This window comes from Aphelocoma coerulescens, chromosome 2 (assembly GCF_041296385.1).
Source record: "Aphelocoma coerulescens isolate FSJ_1873_10779 chromosome 2, UR_Acoe_1.0, whole genome shotgun sequence".
Lineage (NCBI taxonomy): Eukaryota > Metazoa > Chordata > Aves > Passeriformes > Corvidae > Aphelocoma > Aphelocoma coerulescens.
In genome coordinates, this window is record NC_091015.1 from 23,145,168 (window position 1) to 23,160,363 (window position 15,196).

Consider the following 15,196-nt stretch of genomic DNA (forward strand, 5'->3'; position numbering starts at 1 on the left):
GGATACTAGCCATGGAATTGTGTTTTTTATACATAAGTCAGGCCTTGTATTGTAAGAATTGGTGGTTTCAGCACCCATAGGGTAACAGTTTTTCAGATCCACAGATTCCACTCCTTCAGGGTAATGTCAAATGGCAGCACTGCTTGATTTATAAATAAAATACTTGTTAGATCTGATTTTCAAAAACACTGTTTGTCTATAGATGCTAATACTGTCCAAATACTTGTTTTCCATGTAGCCCTGTTCTTGTTAAACTACTTATTCTAGACAAGTTCAAATAAATTTGCAGCGACTTGATTAGGCTTTTAATAGCTGACCATGACTTGAGATATGCTCTTCATCAAAGTTCTCCAGATATTTTACAGCTAGATAGGAAATGATGGATCAGCAAAACTGATCCCACTGGAATAAATCACTCCATAGAGTAACATCCCAGTAACCATGCTGTTGGGGAAGATGAAACGGGAAAGCCTTATAAATATGATTGCCTAACAAAAGATTTTGGGAATATGAGAAGTATAAGCGACATCGAAATGAAAGCCATCTTTGAGATAACAAGTCTTAGTTACTGAACAACTAGAAAACAATGGTATAGCCGGCTGAAGGTAATCCCCTCTTGATTAGACAATACCCTCTGCTTGCAGACAGGTCCAAGGGTCAGAGCAGACCCTACTAGCTCAGCAGAAGGGGTCCAAGGAGTAGTTTTTAGAAGTTAAAATGTAACACTCTATGGTAATGTAATAAATCTTATAGGCTGTATGTAAATGCCATAGGATTTGTACCTTATATTAGATTGGCTAGTGAGAATTAGAATATTCAGTACAGAAGATGATTTATTGTATTGTAACAAGGACCTCACTCTCTAGCTCTCTTAATTCGTCTCTCTTAGCTCTTCTCTTTTACTTACGCTCTTAGCTCTCTTGCTCTTGCTCTCTCCCTCTCTCTTACACCGTGGGCCTGCTTGGAGCTGCAGCTGGCAGCTCTAAGCAGTGGCCTTGTACCCACGCCCTTTGCAATAAACAGCGTGCACCAAAGATCTGCTTATAGAGATCTCTCATCTCCGTCCATCCGTACCGTCCGAACCCCTCCCCGACTGAGTTTCTACACCATGCTACTATTGTTGCCTTGTGTCCAGCACTGCATGGGTTCACTTCACTGAGTTGTGGACCCCTCCAAGAGGTGGAGAGAGCAGTACGTGGCATCACCTTGTCATTGCCAGTGTGGTACGGTCAGTTAAGAAACAAAATTAACTGAGGGTAAGCAACTGGGATTAGATGTTTGAACATAAAACTGTCAGTGAAACTTATCTTCTATGTTTCTATTTGGATGACTGTAAACCACTACAGTAGCACCAAATTCTGCTTATTAAACAGTTCTTCAGCTGTCAGGTTTAATACAACATGAAACCAGAAGGATTTAAATGGTACTGATGCCCCTGTATACAACTGACTTGCATCTGGTATGTGTTCAGTCCTCTTTGCACCTGAGTAGAGGGTGAGGCAGTTTGTCTATGTGATGATTTTCTAAAAAAAGATTAGTCTTGGAGAGCACAGAAGAAGCATATTTATTTCTTTACTGCTGTGTTGTATTTAACCTGTCTCATGCCATACGTCAAGTACCTCTCAAATGATAAGTTATCCAGTTACCAATTGAAAAGGGTTGGTTCATTTTTACTTGAATGCCAGATGGAGTCATCCAGAAATGACCCTTGCAGTCCTGCTTTACCTTTGTAAAGGTAGAGATCACTGTAAATTGTTAGCATCAAACCCAATAGCCTGCAGTAGGTTGTTAACTTCTGTGTTTGGTGCTTGATGAACTATTATACTTCACCAAATAGGACATCCATAGCTCAAAATTTGTCTCCATACAACACTGTTCTCCTGAATCTCTTTTTTTTCTGTTTTCTGGGTTCCTTTGATTTATTAGGGGAAAATCCTAACAGCAATGAAATATTTATACCTCAAAACTGTGTCAAAGTGGTCTGTTACCTTTCTTGTCTTCAGCAAGTTCATTAGTTATGTCTTAAAATTCCTCATATAAGTTATTACTATTACACAAATAATTGTCCAGTATTGATTAGGCTCATTCATTCATAGCTGCTTCCCTGTTTTCTCTCTTTTCCCAAGGAATGTTAAAATATCCTGAGATGCATTAGTTCTCATTTTCAGTGAAGAAATATTTTCCGCCTGTTTGTCTTTCTAGGATTTCCTCCCTGCACTCTGCAGGTCTTCCCCATTTAAAGCCATCTGTTCAGCAATTGTTAACTCTTTGCTTCAAACCCAATAACTTCACTGTGCAATGAGTAAGTCTGATATTTTCACTTAGAGCCCTATTAGCAAAGTGGTGTGTTCCTGCTGAGACATTTAGAGGAGTAGGGGGCATCATCTTCTCATAGACTTCTTGTGAAACAACAAATTGTTAAGAAAAAATCCAGAATCTGGAAAGCAAGATTTAAATCAATCAGCTGTTAAGGCTATTGTGGGCATGTATACCATGTCCATAAGGAATCCAGATCTTTTCTGTAAAGCAGAAGTTATCTTTGATGTGAAATTTCTTACTGTCCTTGAGTCCTGTTCGCTTTTACATCTGTGTGAATGTTTTTAATGTTGATGCAGTTTGTTTCCTTTTTTTTATTCCTGCCCACACTGTTTCTTTTCTACCTCCAGACTAGCAGAGGCACTTTGAACATATTCATGCTGACCCAGAATGCCGTGGGGGTAGATACATTTTCCTGGTGTCAAAAGTGTATCTTCCTTTTGTATTTCTGTACCCCTTTTTGCATAGTACCCAGTTTTTAGTGTGTTTTTTCCTGCTTATAGACAATGAATAAATTTGTCAGTCATCGTACATGTTGAAAATCAGTGTGCTTTTTTCAAAACGTATCAGAAATTATTTATAAGGATTTTAAAGCAAAGAAATAAACAGCTTTATAGCTATGATAGCTTTCAAACAAATTAACCAAAGGGATCTTATAATAAACAGCCAAGAGCTGAGCTCTTTCTTGTAACTCTCTTTTCTATTCCCTGTGATCCTTTGGGTGGCACAGGGGGCAGAGGACAGAGGTTGTAATGAAAAAGATGATGTGGATTTGTTGGAAAGAGACAAACACTTTTCATGAGTGCTAGAGTCATTCATTCTGGTAGCAGGAAAACTATTTCTGTGTCTCCCCATTCTGTAACTTGTGTTTGTCAACTGACAGTTGAGTCTATTCACAGACTAGAATAATTATCATCTGTGTTACTGTAAGTGATTGTGTGAAGACATTCATGAGATAAGACCTGGAGGGAAAAATAATCTTTTATTAGAACAGCTGATAACAGCTGGAAAAACCAGACAGACTGAGAGGCACACATCTTTTGTCTTACTTACTTCTCTCTGTCTCTTGAAAACTGACTCCTGCACTCCAGTTTGGAAGACTAGTCATTGCTCAAGTGCATTTGGGGAATACTAATTAAGATCCTAATTAGTCTCTCCCTGATAGTGAGTAACTTTTATAAATGAACAGCACTATCATAAGCTAATGGCTATATTAGGACCAGGACATAGGATATTCTAGGTAATTTATCTTATTTGAGAGGAATTTAACTCGGATGTAAAGTTGCATATTGGAGACAGATGCATTCAGATAAACAGCAGAGGGACCTAAAAGCTGCAGGACACTTTTGATTGCCAAGAGCTGGCTTCTGGGTTAGAGTGCTGACTGCTTCACTGAAGCAGTCAGTGTCTCCACCCATTTTACATTTTTGTTTTTTGTTGTCACTCAGGTGTTCACTGAATAAATGTGCTTCTGCTGGAAAGCAAGTAGCTGAGTAAATAGGTTAAGTTGACAGTTCATGATCTACAACAGAATAAATTAACAAAATTTTAATATGATTACTGACTCACAGTTACGGTTCAATAAGCCATTTACCTCAAACTAAGTAATTGTTAAATAAACAAAACAGGAAGCTAGAAAAGGAAGCACATCAAGAATCTAAATCAAGGAAAAGCAACAAGAAAACCATTTTATTTTTTAGTATGCTTGCTAGAGCCCTTTTAAATATAGCTAAATCAAAATAATAAACTGCTCAACACATTTAAGGTATAATAGAAAGGGAAACCATGCACATGGTTGATAAGCCTTTGTTTTTGCAGACGTGACTTGTTTTCTCATTTGCAGAAGCATATTTGCTGTGAACAAAGGCTTCCCGCTTGTCATATGAAGTTGGCTAGAAAGCTATCCTGCAGCTAGAGAGATATCAAATATTAATATTTGTGCTCGTGTAGCCAAAGATGTGTGTATTGGATAGGTCTCAAGTCTGGATGTAGCTACAGCCTCTTGTAAAAGCCAAATACAATTTAAAAATTACAGTGATGAATCAGTGCAATATGTTTTGTCAATAAGTGGTCCTAGGTAAAATCAGATACATCCTCTGAGTCTAAGATACATCCAGAAGAAGTAGAGACAATTGTGTTTACCAAGGGAAAAAAAATTTCTTCCTTTTGTTTTTTTTTTTTAGGTTCAGAGTAGGAGGCAGCAGGGGATTTTCTGTGTTAAAGACATAAACATACATAGCCATAGATCATTCACTCTGTATTTTAAATACAGGGCTTCCCAGGGTATCCTGAGCTGTTGTTTAATGAATGAGTTAAAATTGAGTTGTGGTTTGTGTCACACTGCAGCTAGATGATCTTGTGCAAGTCTTGCCGTATGTAATGCATCAGAACAGTTTCTTCTTTCATTTTGGATAAATAATGGTCATAGATGTCCGTGTCTGAAGAACATTAAAGAGTGTATGTCCTTCCCATAATTACACACAAATTCCCCAGTGTGTCTGACACGACCTTATTTTTAATAACTGGGCCTTATGCTTGGATTCCTTCTCTCAAAACAGGGCTCCAACAGCAGGACATGTATTGACCTTTTATCTTTTGTAAGACACACGAATCAGAGGGGAGTTCTCTACTTGTCAGGAGGTCCTTCCTCCATCTTCCCAGGCTAAAAGCGTGCTCAGGCAGCAATATGTAAATATTGGGTACTCACCTGGTGATCTGCCATTTACCTTTTGGCTTTTATGCACAAGGGTCATTAAGGTTTGAAGTTTTGATGGTTCCCTATAAGCTCTGTTTTTTTAAAATGAGATTGTCATTCTTCCTGTAGTGTAACCATGGAAACAGACAGGGAAGCCTTAAAGAAAGTGATCGAACATGCTGTGCTAATTAATCCTACCCTTCAGTTTTCTTTCAGTTGAAGGATGTTCTTAAATAAATTTTGCATGAGTAAGCATATTTGGATGTGCAAAGGATTATAAAATATGTAGCAAATTTTCTTGCAGAAGGGTATCTGAAAAAAACCCCAGTAACTGTCATCTATTTGCATCTGGACCATCAAAACAAGAAATGCAGTATCTTGTTGGTGTTTCACATATATATTTGGATAGCATTCTTTTTATAATGTAAACATATCTGAAAGATGAGAGTATTTCCATGTCTCATGTGCGATGAGACACATTTGCGTTAATTTTGAGTCTTTGAGTGGAAGTGTTCATTATTGCAAATGCATTCTTTATGCAGAGCATTATTCAGAAAAAACAAAGGTTGCTCCCTCCCTGTGAGAAAGCAGCTCCTCCGAGGCATTAGCCTGATTCAGGTCCTGTCAGTCCTGCACAAGGGGAGTGAGTGCCTGATTGAACAGTGGGACTGTGCCAAATTCTCCCCTTCCAAATTTTGGCTTTTGTGAGTATTTGTCTTGGTTGTTCACTCCTGCTTTCCATTTTTCCATTTAGTTTCCAGAGCAGTGTATGTGGCCAACCAGGGAACCAATTGGTTGCAACTTTAAACATGTGGCCTGTACTCATAAACCTTTTGTTATGGTTTAACTCAAACCAGGATAGCTCTTAACGTGGTGGTGCTGTCTGATACCAATGTATGGCCTCAGCTTGCTTTTACAAATCAAGATTTTTTTTAAACATTTTTTTGTTTAAACAGAGGAACATTAATGATCCTCTTATAACTGAGAAACCAGGTGCAGCAGCTAACCTCAAATGAAACTTTCACAGTGTTTTGGGAGTGAAGAATGGATTAAAGAAAAACATTTAGTTTTCCAACAGGCTGGGACTAGCCCAGAAGGGCCATTCTTTGAAAATCAGATGGGTTTTCATTAACCTGGAATGGATTCGAGGTAGAGGAGATCTAGAAGCAGTATACTGAGGAAACAGCATGAGTGGCATTCCCACTCCATTCCCAGGAGAGGAGGACTGGTTCTATGCTGAACAGTCACAGGAGAGGAGGAAAGATGTGCTTGGGCTGACTATAGCACTTGCAAAGCTCCATCCTGGTCAGTAAAGTGACAGAAACCGGCCGGCAAGCATGGTTATTGTGTTATTATTTGCAACGTGATTTCTGATATGGCAAGTTGGGTACTTATTCCTCTCTGCACGGGAGATTTCTGGAATGTGTTTTGTTTGACACAAAACAGTTTTGTGTCACGGAAATCTGAGTTTGTCATCCCACAAGCTCTAAAGTTTTTTGACAGTTTTCCCCAAAATACATGATGTTGTTGGCTTCTTCAAGAAGCCTTTCCCCTGCTTGGTTATGCCTCTTCTCTTATGAAAGCTTGGTAGAAGATTAGAATTTGCAACCAAATTCAGTCTTCCTCAGACAAGACTAATGGGGAAGGCTCAGACAGGCAAAAAAGGATGGAGTCATTCACCATCTAGACTTCTCAAATCCTTTCATAATTTTTATATTGCTTAACAGTAGTAGGTCCATATCCACAACTTCAGGGAATGCTGTTTCAGTTTAGTCACATGGAATATAGATGCACAGAAACTCAGGCTTGTTAAAGGTTCTGTGTGCCAGGAATAAGAACTGCTCACCACTTAGAGCTTTTGGTGGTTTCTGGTTTCCTAGAAGCAAAACCATTAATCTGGAGGCAGGGACACTGTGAAACACATGATGTGACCTCTCCTCTAGCCTCTTTGAGGCTGCACCTGGCCAACCCTGGATTGTCTTTTTAAGCCAGATTGTTCGTCAAGCTGATGGACAGGTGCACAAACCTTAAAGAAATGGAGGACTGAAAACTTAAAAAATAGATATTCATGCTTCAAATGTAATTTTTAAAAGAAGAAATCATGGCATACAATTCAAATTATTCCCCTACACTGGTGTAATTGCTATAATCAGCTGATAGTGCAATCTGCTAGCAAGATTGGCCATCATTGCTATGGAGATATATTCACTGAGAGTAAATGTTCTTAAATAGCTTTACCAGTGTATTAAGAGTAAAGGGGCAAAGGACTCTCATCTGCACTCTTTTGGGAATTCTCATGTTGCTTATTTCTTCCTGAGTGTATGACTTTTTGCTTCTTTGTTTCTGTAAGGTGTAAAACATAACCTTCTGTTGTAGTAATTCCGTTTGTTTTCTGAAAGGAAAATTAGTAGTTCAGGAAGACATAAAAAAGCACCCAGTGCTGCATTCGCCTGATTTCCATTACTTGTGCGTGTCCAGTGTTCCCAGCAAGGGAGTGGATGTTCTCAAGGTAGTAGCTAGGATCAGATAATTTGGAAAAAGCGTTTGCAGGCCCATGATAGGAATAATCACCTTAGCCCTGAAGATCTTTTTCCATTTTCTGGAGGAGAGAGTCCTCTATAGGAGAAATATACTTGTAAACTTCTGGGTTTAGCATATGATGATCTCTACATAGATTGTGCAGTAATATGAATTATTTTAAATGACTGACAAGCTTAAAAGACAACATTGTAAATATTATATCTTTAGTAGGCCACAGATTCATTGAAATGATTTCTGAAATTGGAGCACTGCCAATACACAATTCTTGAGAGAAAGGAATTCTTCACATACCATTTTCTGCTGTATTACTGCAATATTAATATTTATTTGAAGGGTAACGTGTAAGTGTGTCTACAGCTTTCAAACGCAAACTTGAATAAGCAGGCTGGGCTTTGGGCAGTGTAAGCTGTGGAAGGTTTCCTTAGGCTTCCCTAAAAGGCCAAATCTCATCTGTGGCATCATTTGTCTGGCAGTTTCCTTTTCATTTTCTTTTTCTAAGTAACATTGAAATGGAAGAATATGGATGCCTGAGGATGAGCAGTTAATGGCAATTAAAATCTTTGTTTATTTGTCTTTTATTTAGGTGTACCACAGTACATCTTTGCATCTCTCCTGGGCTTGTGGTTGTCATGATGAAAAGCATATTTTATTATCCCTTCATAGTATTTACAACTCTGTTTAGCCAGGTACTTAATGATAGATGCTACCATTAAGTAATATACTCCAGTTCTAGAAGAAAAATACTCTTGCAACATGCTGTCCCATTGCGTGATAGGTGCTCATATATCCTTTTAGATTGTAACTGTACAGCAAACTATTTCTTCACTTTGTTTATATGGATTTATTTGTGTTTACCCCACAGGTCTTGCAAGAGCTAAATCAGTTCCTAGTCATACATATTCCAATGAAGTGGTAACCCTATGGTACAGGCCTCCAGATGTCCTTCTGGGATCAACAGAATATTCCACCTGTCTTGACATGTGGTAAGTACAGATGACAAGATTCTGTAGATGCTTTAGCTCTTGTTTTTTTCAGACATGTAAACCAAATATGTAGTGAGATTATTGGTACAGGTTAAAAAACATATGTGTAGTGATACGTGTGGTTCCTGCAGTATCTCCCTAAAGGAATCCCCTCCTGCCACCCCACTGGCTGGCAGATGACACCTGCTGTTGATACTACACTCATTGGTGCTTTGCAAGAGACTGAGTTATTGGTTGACTTTGTAGTCTTAGTGTGGTCCTTTTATATGATATGACACTTATTTTGCAAAAGATAGACTTTCACTATGCCCACTTGTAGCAAGGGGAAAACCAGAATTCTCTGGTTGTGATCATAAAACCTCAGTTCTTAATGTCCTCTTTTGGTAGCAGTAAATATCATTGAATAGTTTTCTTTTAAACCTACAGATTTTATTTAGACTTGCAGGTTTAGAACAGTAGTTTGATTTGTACAGTATATATCACCTTGCTCTGACATCATTCAGTCCTGTGTTGAATAAGGAGCAAGGAAGGTATTTGGTTTTTTGACTGTTAAAAACCAAGCTGGAGGTTCTTTGTTTATTCTGTAGGTTTTAAGGTGACAGGATCTCTGTAATCTGTACAAATTCTGAAATATGGAAAAAAATCCTCTTCCTTACAAAGGAAGTTTTATGCTCTGGAATATGTTTGGATTTTGTGTTGTTTGCTTTGAGTTTTTTTGGTTGGTTGGTTGGTTGGGTTGGGTTGGGTTTTTTTTAATGCATATTCAACTCTTTAAACCTTTACAATTCATTAATTTGAGAAAAAATTATACTAAGGAATTTTCAGAAAAATAGAGTAATTTTTTTGCGGTTCACTGAATTATCTTTCTTTAATATAGGCAACACAAAGTTAGAATTATGATTATATTAAAATCTAGGGGTAACTGTAAGATAAGGTTATGTTTTCATGTGGTGTGTGAATAATATTTTTACGGTAATCTTGCTGTGTAATATTGCAACTGCAGCAATTGTTTCATTATTATTGAAACAATAATACTATCAGGAATATCTTTTTGCTGGGGAAGGGAACTAAGCATGACTAGGTTGTGTTTAGTCCCTCAGCTGAAATCAGAGATTATGGGATGAAAACAGGTTTTCCTGTAAATCCTGACTCCTGGGGGCATGATTTAGAAGTCACAGGATTATTTCATGTGAAGGGGTCACGGAGTAGAAATACTAGAATATCTAATACTGAAGTGAGTGGTTAGTATGACTGGGCCCTGACTGCTGCAGTTCCCTGAGCTCTAAGGGAAGGTGAACTGAGAGGCAGGAAAGGGAGAGTGAGAAACTCCAGATGTGAACAGTGTGATATCACAGGTGTGCCAGAGAGGCAAAGGCAGCATTGTCTGTTATTAACTGTCCGGTTTTCCTCAGACCTTTCTCAACTTCACAGATCTCAAATAATTTCCTTCTGCATGTCAGTTTCTCATCTATCCTAAAACTGTCCTGTTTTCCTAAATACCAGATTCAACCAGGTGTCTTCACAGGTTGCATGCAATCTCTGCAGCCCATCTGCTCCTGATGTTTTACAATCACCTCTGTTTCAAGTAATAAATACCTCAGACACCCTCAGCAAGAAGCCCAGCTTGCTTGGGGTCATGCAGGACACCTGACTCAGAGGATGCAAATAGCTGGGAGAGATAAATTGTCCTTTCTGCTCATCTTCTCATAGTTGCTTCTACATTTGTTCAGTTCTTGAGTCACGCGTATTTGTGTATGTCTGCACATACATGAGTCAACTTGTAAATTACAAAGAGAATATATGGAAACAGCTAAAGAAATTTTTTCATGTTTTAATAGGGAAAACTGCTCAAAAAGCACTTTAAAATGCTTTTTTTTAGTTAAAAGCAACATTGAAAATTAATTTTTGTAATTTTTCCCAATTTAAAAAACACTGCACTGTGAAACTGAACAAAGGATTTTAACACATTTTTTATTATTGCTGAAAATTTTTCCACAAAAAAAATGGTTCACTCCAAAGTTCAATAGCTTGTCAAAAATAGATCTTTTAACATTCCCCCCAATGATGATTTTAGTAAAAGAGCTATTAGAAAGTCCAATCAAAATATGTGGTGTTCCTGTAATAACAACTAAGTCATGTAGCTAATTAAAAGCATTTTAAATTTACTATGCCTGCAGACTGAGCACATCCTTCATAATCATGTTTATATTCAAATTACATGGGCAGCAGGGAAGATCAGGGAAGGACTTAAAATGCTACTTCAGCAATCCAGGTCATTATTTTCTTCCTGACAAAAATGACACAAGAGTATTGGGGAAGAACCCAATAGTTACATCTTTAATGATATCAATAAATGATGTTCTCTTGCACAGAGCATTTCATGTAGGCCTAAAAAAAAATCCAGGTGCTCAAGGACAGAGGTGGTGTGTTCTGTTTCACATGAAAAACAATGTCATATTCCTCTTGTATGCAATTTGTAGCCTTTGCAATATTTTTTCTTCTCTGTACAAACTGAAGAAGTATGAAGAGCTTAGGAAAAAGGCACCTGGGTTTCTTTCACATGGCAGCAATTTGTGCAGAGGCTCAGCCCCTGCCACGTCAGAAATCAGATGAGAGCAAATGTGTACTGTGTGTGACAGAAGAGCTGTGGATTTTTACTTCTGTACTTTGCTGGGTTATCTGAGACAGCACTTCCAGTTTGACTGCGAGAGGCGTAGCTGCGTGTTAGGGTCCCTTGTGCTGACTTGGCACCTTTAACAGTGAGCTCTGCTGGGGCTTAGGCAGGCTTGGGGCTGTGCTTACACAATGGTTGGACAGAGCTGAGCCTTAATTACATTAAAGCCATTTAGTGGCTTCCCTGAGTGGGAGGAAGGGAGACATGGAGAAACCTGTCTACCATCAGATTCCAAGATAATTTAGTAATTTGTTATCAAAAGTGTGTTTGTAGCATTAGCATTTTTATGCAATTACTGGCATTATGTCCTTATGGCAGATAGTGTGTGCTCTCCTGTGTCATTATTGATGATCTACATGATGACAAAACTAGGCAGCCACTTCACTAAATATTTAAATAATGTTAAGGTAGAAAGCACAGCTGTTTCCTCTATTTACAGAAGAGAAAAAAAATAAAGTCACAGGGCTTTTTCTATAGCCATGATAAATGACATTTCATGGTGGTTCCCCAGGAACAGAAAGTGAGGCTCCCACTGAGTGGAAGACCAGCTGCATGAAAAAAGAGTCCAAATATTAACCACTGGACAGTGGCTGGGAAGCAGGTGGCAGAGGCTGCGGGCTATTTTTACACTTCATTTGCTGGTGCAGAGAATTAGAATAGTAACTAAGAGCTGATGATCCACATGCAATGTTACATTCTCCAGCATTCTTTTTTAAATAGCCTCTGGCAATAAAACAGTATTAATGAAGACGTACATGCAATAGTGGTGTCAGGCTGGTGATGGAAATCAGTGTGTTGGGCTTTGTCATTTACTGCTGACAGTGTTTGATACAGCAGCATTATGTGAATGTATGATACAACCCATGACTGCATCAAAGAGTTGTGATAACCCTTGATATAGCTTTTTTTTTTTTTTTTTTCTCTTGATGAGGACTTACTAGTAGCTAGGAAAATGGTTTTGCATTGCCTCTGGTGTAACTTGTCCTAATCCTTGAATTTTACAGTGCTTTGAAAGTCAATGCAAGGAAAATAGACTTTAACACTTAAAGAGTTTATGGATTACTAAAACCCATATATAAGTAACACAGAAACATAGAGAAAAAATCCCCAAATTAACCTATTCTATTTGTTCCTTATAGGAAGAGTATAGCATTAGTAAATGAAGCAGTTTAAACAGGCTATTAAATCTATTTGATTCTGGTAATGCATGTGCTGCTGCTGCATCTGGGTTGCTTACAAGAAGTCACTAGGGATATTTTATTTTGAAGTGCAGCTGGCTTTAAACTGTGTTTGCTAACAGCTGGCAATTTTTTTGCATATCCTGTTGTTTTGTTTTTTAAAAAAATACACTCTTAGTCAAGTACAGGTAACCTAAGCAGTTATGGGCTGGGATATATTTTAAATTCCCTTTTATTAACTAGCATCAGCTATGTTTAGTACTGAGGAAGAAAGAAATTAAAAATAGATCAGTAAAATGTTACAAAATTGCTTCTTAAATCCCTCTCACTTAACTTTGTTACTGGGTTGTTATATATGATTTCAAATCTTAGCTTAATTTAGCGAAACCTCTTCATACGGAGTTTTTCTATCCTATTATTAGAAAAAGAAATGGTATTTTTCAGGAACACACCACATTTCACACATAGCCTGCTATGAATGTGGATTTGAGTGCTCACTGTAATTCCATGCATGCTTTCATGAGTATTTGACCAATGAAGATCTGCAACCGTAATTAAGACATTTATTACCTAAAAATGGATTTTGTCTTAGACACAAGTGCACCAAATTATGGTTTTTACTCAGGGGACATTACAAAGGCATCTTTATCCTGTTTCTCCTATAAACAGTTTGCGGTGAGAGAAATGTGAGAGTAGTAGTCCCAGTATGCCCTGAAGAAATACTTCTTGGGGCCTGAGAGAGAAAACAGTGTAGGGGAAATTAGCTCTTTTGCCCTTGATGTTTCTCAGGATTATGACTTCCACTCCAAAGAAATGCTAATGTGTAGGATTAGGGTATTAAAGTGATATTGCAGTAACTATAAAGGTATTGTTAATTAAATATCTCTTGCTGTCAGTGAGTTCTTCAAAAGTTTTATCAGCTGAATTAGCTTTTGATTGGAAAATTCTATAGGCTCAGATTCTTAGCAATGCTATGTGTGAGGAAGTGAGGAACTGTCTGGGTCTGTAGTTATGGGAAGGGCACTTCAGTTCCTATCTGAAAACTACTTTTATCCATTTAGAACATCAGATTTGCTGTTACTTTTTCATTGCTAGAAATAAATTTCATGTGTGTAAGGAAAGTACATTTTAAAGGTATCTGGATGCAGAAAAGAAAACCAGGAGGAACATGAAAGAACATGAAGATATTTCCAACAAGAAAACGTCTCCTGGCCAAATGTTGCTCAAGTTTGAGGAGTATTGTCTTGAGCTTATTTTGACTCTGCTTTTACAGAACGATTGAGTCCAATAGAAAGAATCCTACAAAAAGGCATCATGTGGATTTTAATCCTTCATGAATGTAGCATTTCTTAATATAGAAACTGAGCATTGCTACAGAGAGAAAAAATTTCTGGAGGTTTTATTTCTAGGTATTGAGTGACACTGGCAAGAACATGATCACTCTATTGTCTTGTAATTACAATTACTTCAAGTGTGACTGTAAAGAAAAACCTTAAGCTATCATGCTCTCAAGTAAATTAGTTTTCATTCATTGCATATGCTTCCTGCACAAATTTTAATGGTTTTTGTCATCATGAAAGGGAAATTTTGATTCACTCATTACTTCTCACGTGCGAACTACAATCTGTTTGTTTTATTGCCACTGTATTTTTATCAGACTGTATCATCCATCAGATGTTATTTCTTATATATCAAAGGGTAGTGGTCACAAAAGACAAATTCCAACCAACTTCAGCATTTGTGGGTATCCTGGCAGTCTGCCCCTGTTGAAATAAATCAGATTTTTGTCAGCTAAGGAGAAGAAAGTCCCTTGCTTTACATTCCTTTCCCCCAAAATTTGTTTTCATAGTTGTGTTCATAAGCAGGATGATAAAGGAACATGACCTTTTTTTTCCTGAATAAATCAGACAGGCTAAAAATCTCTGTGCCCTTACAGCATGCATATTACTAAGATTTTATGGAATATGCTCCAGTATTACATCTTGGTGACAAATCCATAAAAAAATAAAACAGTGGGATTTTGAAGGGGAATGTGTGTGGGTTTTGTGGGGTTTTGTTTGTGTTTCTGTTTGTTTGTCTGTTTGGTTTTTAATTCTGATATATTTAACATTACAAACAGTGTGTGGTTTGGGAAGCTTGAATGAAAACTCTGTTGTTCCTTTGAGTTTCAGAAATCTCACTGGGGGATTGCTGAAAGCAATTACTTGTTGTTGTAAAATGCCTTCCCCCTCTGAAGCCAAACCCTGCACACAGAAAACAGGCTTAATGACCAGACAGAAATATTATGTGAAGACCCAGCATAGGTTTTCACTGTGAAGGCCATGCTGAATATTATCACCTGCACTGAGCCTGCTACAAAGCAGATCTGTTCAAGGCAGAATATTCAACACTTCAAAACATACAGTTTCTATATTCTTGATTTAAGTATAAACTAAAAGTTGGTTTGGAAGCAGCTCCTCATTCTGGAGTGTGTCTCTAGTCTCTTTTATGACTCCATCAAGAAAAATCATAATATTAACTGAAAGAATCATCCCTTATGATCTTTTATGTATTATGCCTTACCAAAGCTTTTATGCTTTTTGTTTTTTTTTTTTTTTTAACAGTATTCAAGTACATATATGCTGGAGATTCTTGCAGCAATAAGGATCTTTGTTACACAGAGACAGGATGTGAATCCCTAAGCTAAACATATAAAATCAGTTCACCAGTAAGCAAGTTAATTTTAAGGGAATACCCTTCTGAATTATAAAAGCTGTGCAGAAAAAAAAAAAAAAAAAACACGTTCCCGAGGTGTTCAACTTCCTTTTTA

The 15,196-nt window shown here is 37.6% G+C and overlaps 1 protein-coding gene across 4 annotated transcripts in view; it reads left to right on the forward strand.

The window, feature by feature from the left end:
• CDK14 (cyclin dependent kinase 14) overlaps nt 1-15,196 on the forward strand; it is a 334,987-nt gene that overhangs the window by 189,604 nt on the left and 130,187 nt on the right. For all 4 annotated transcript variants that reach the window (XM_069006789.1, XM_069006790.1, XM_069006792.1 and 1 more), the window contains one exon: nt 8,415-8,535. In XM_069006789.1, coding sequence (XP_068862890.1) covers nt 8,415-8,535 — 121 coding nt within the window. The remainder of the gene's footprint in view (nt 1-8,414; nt 8,536-15,196) is intronic.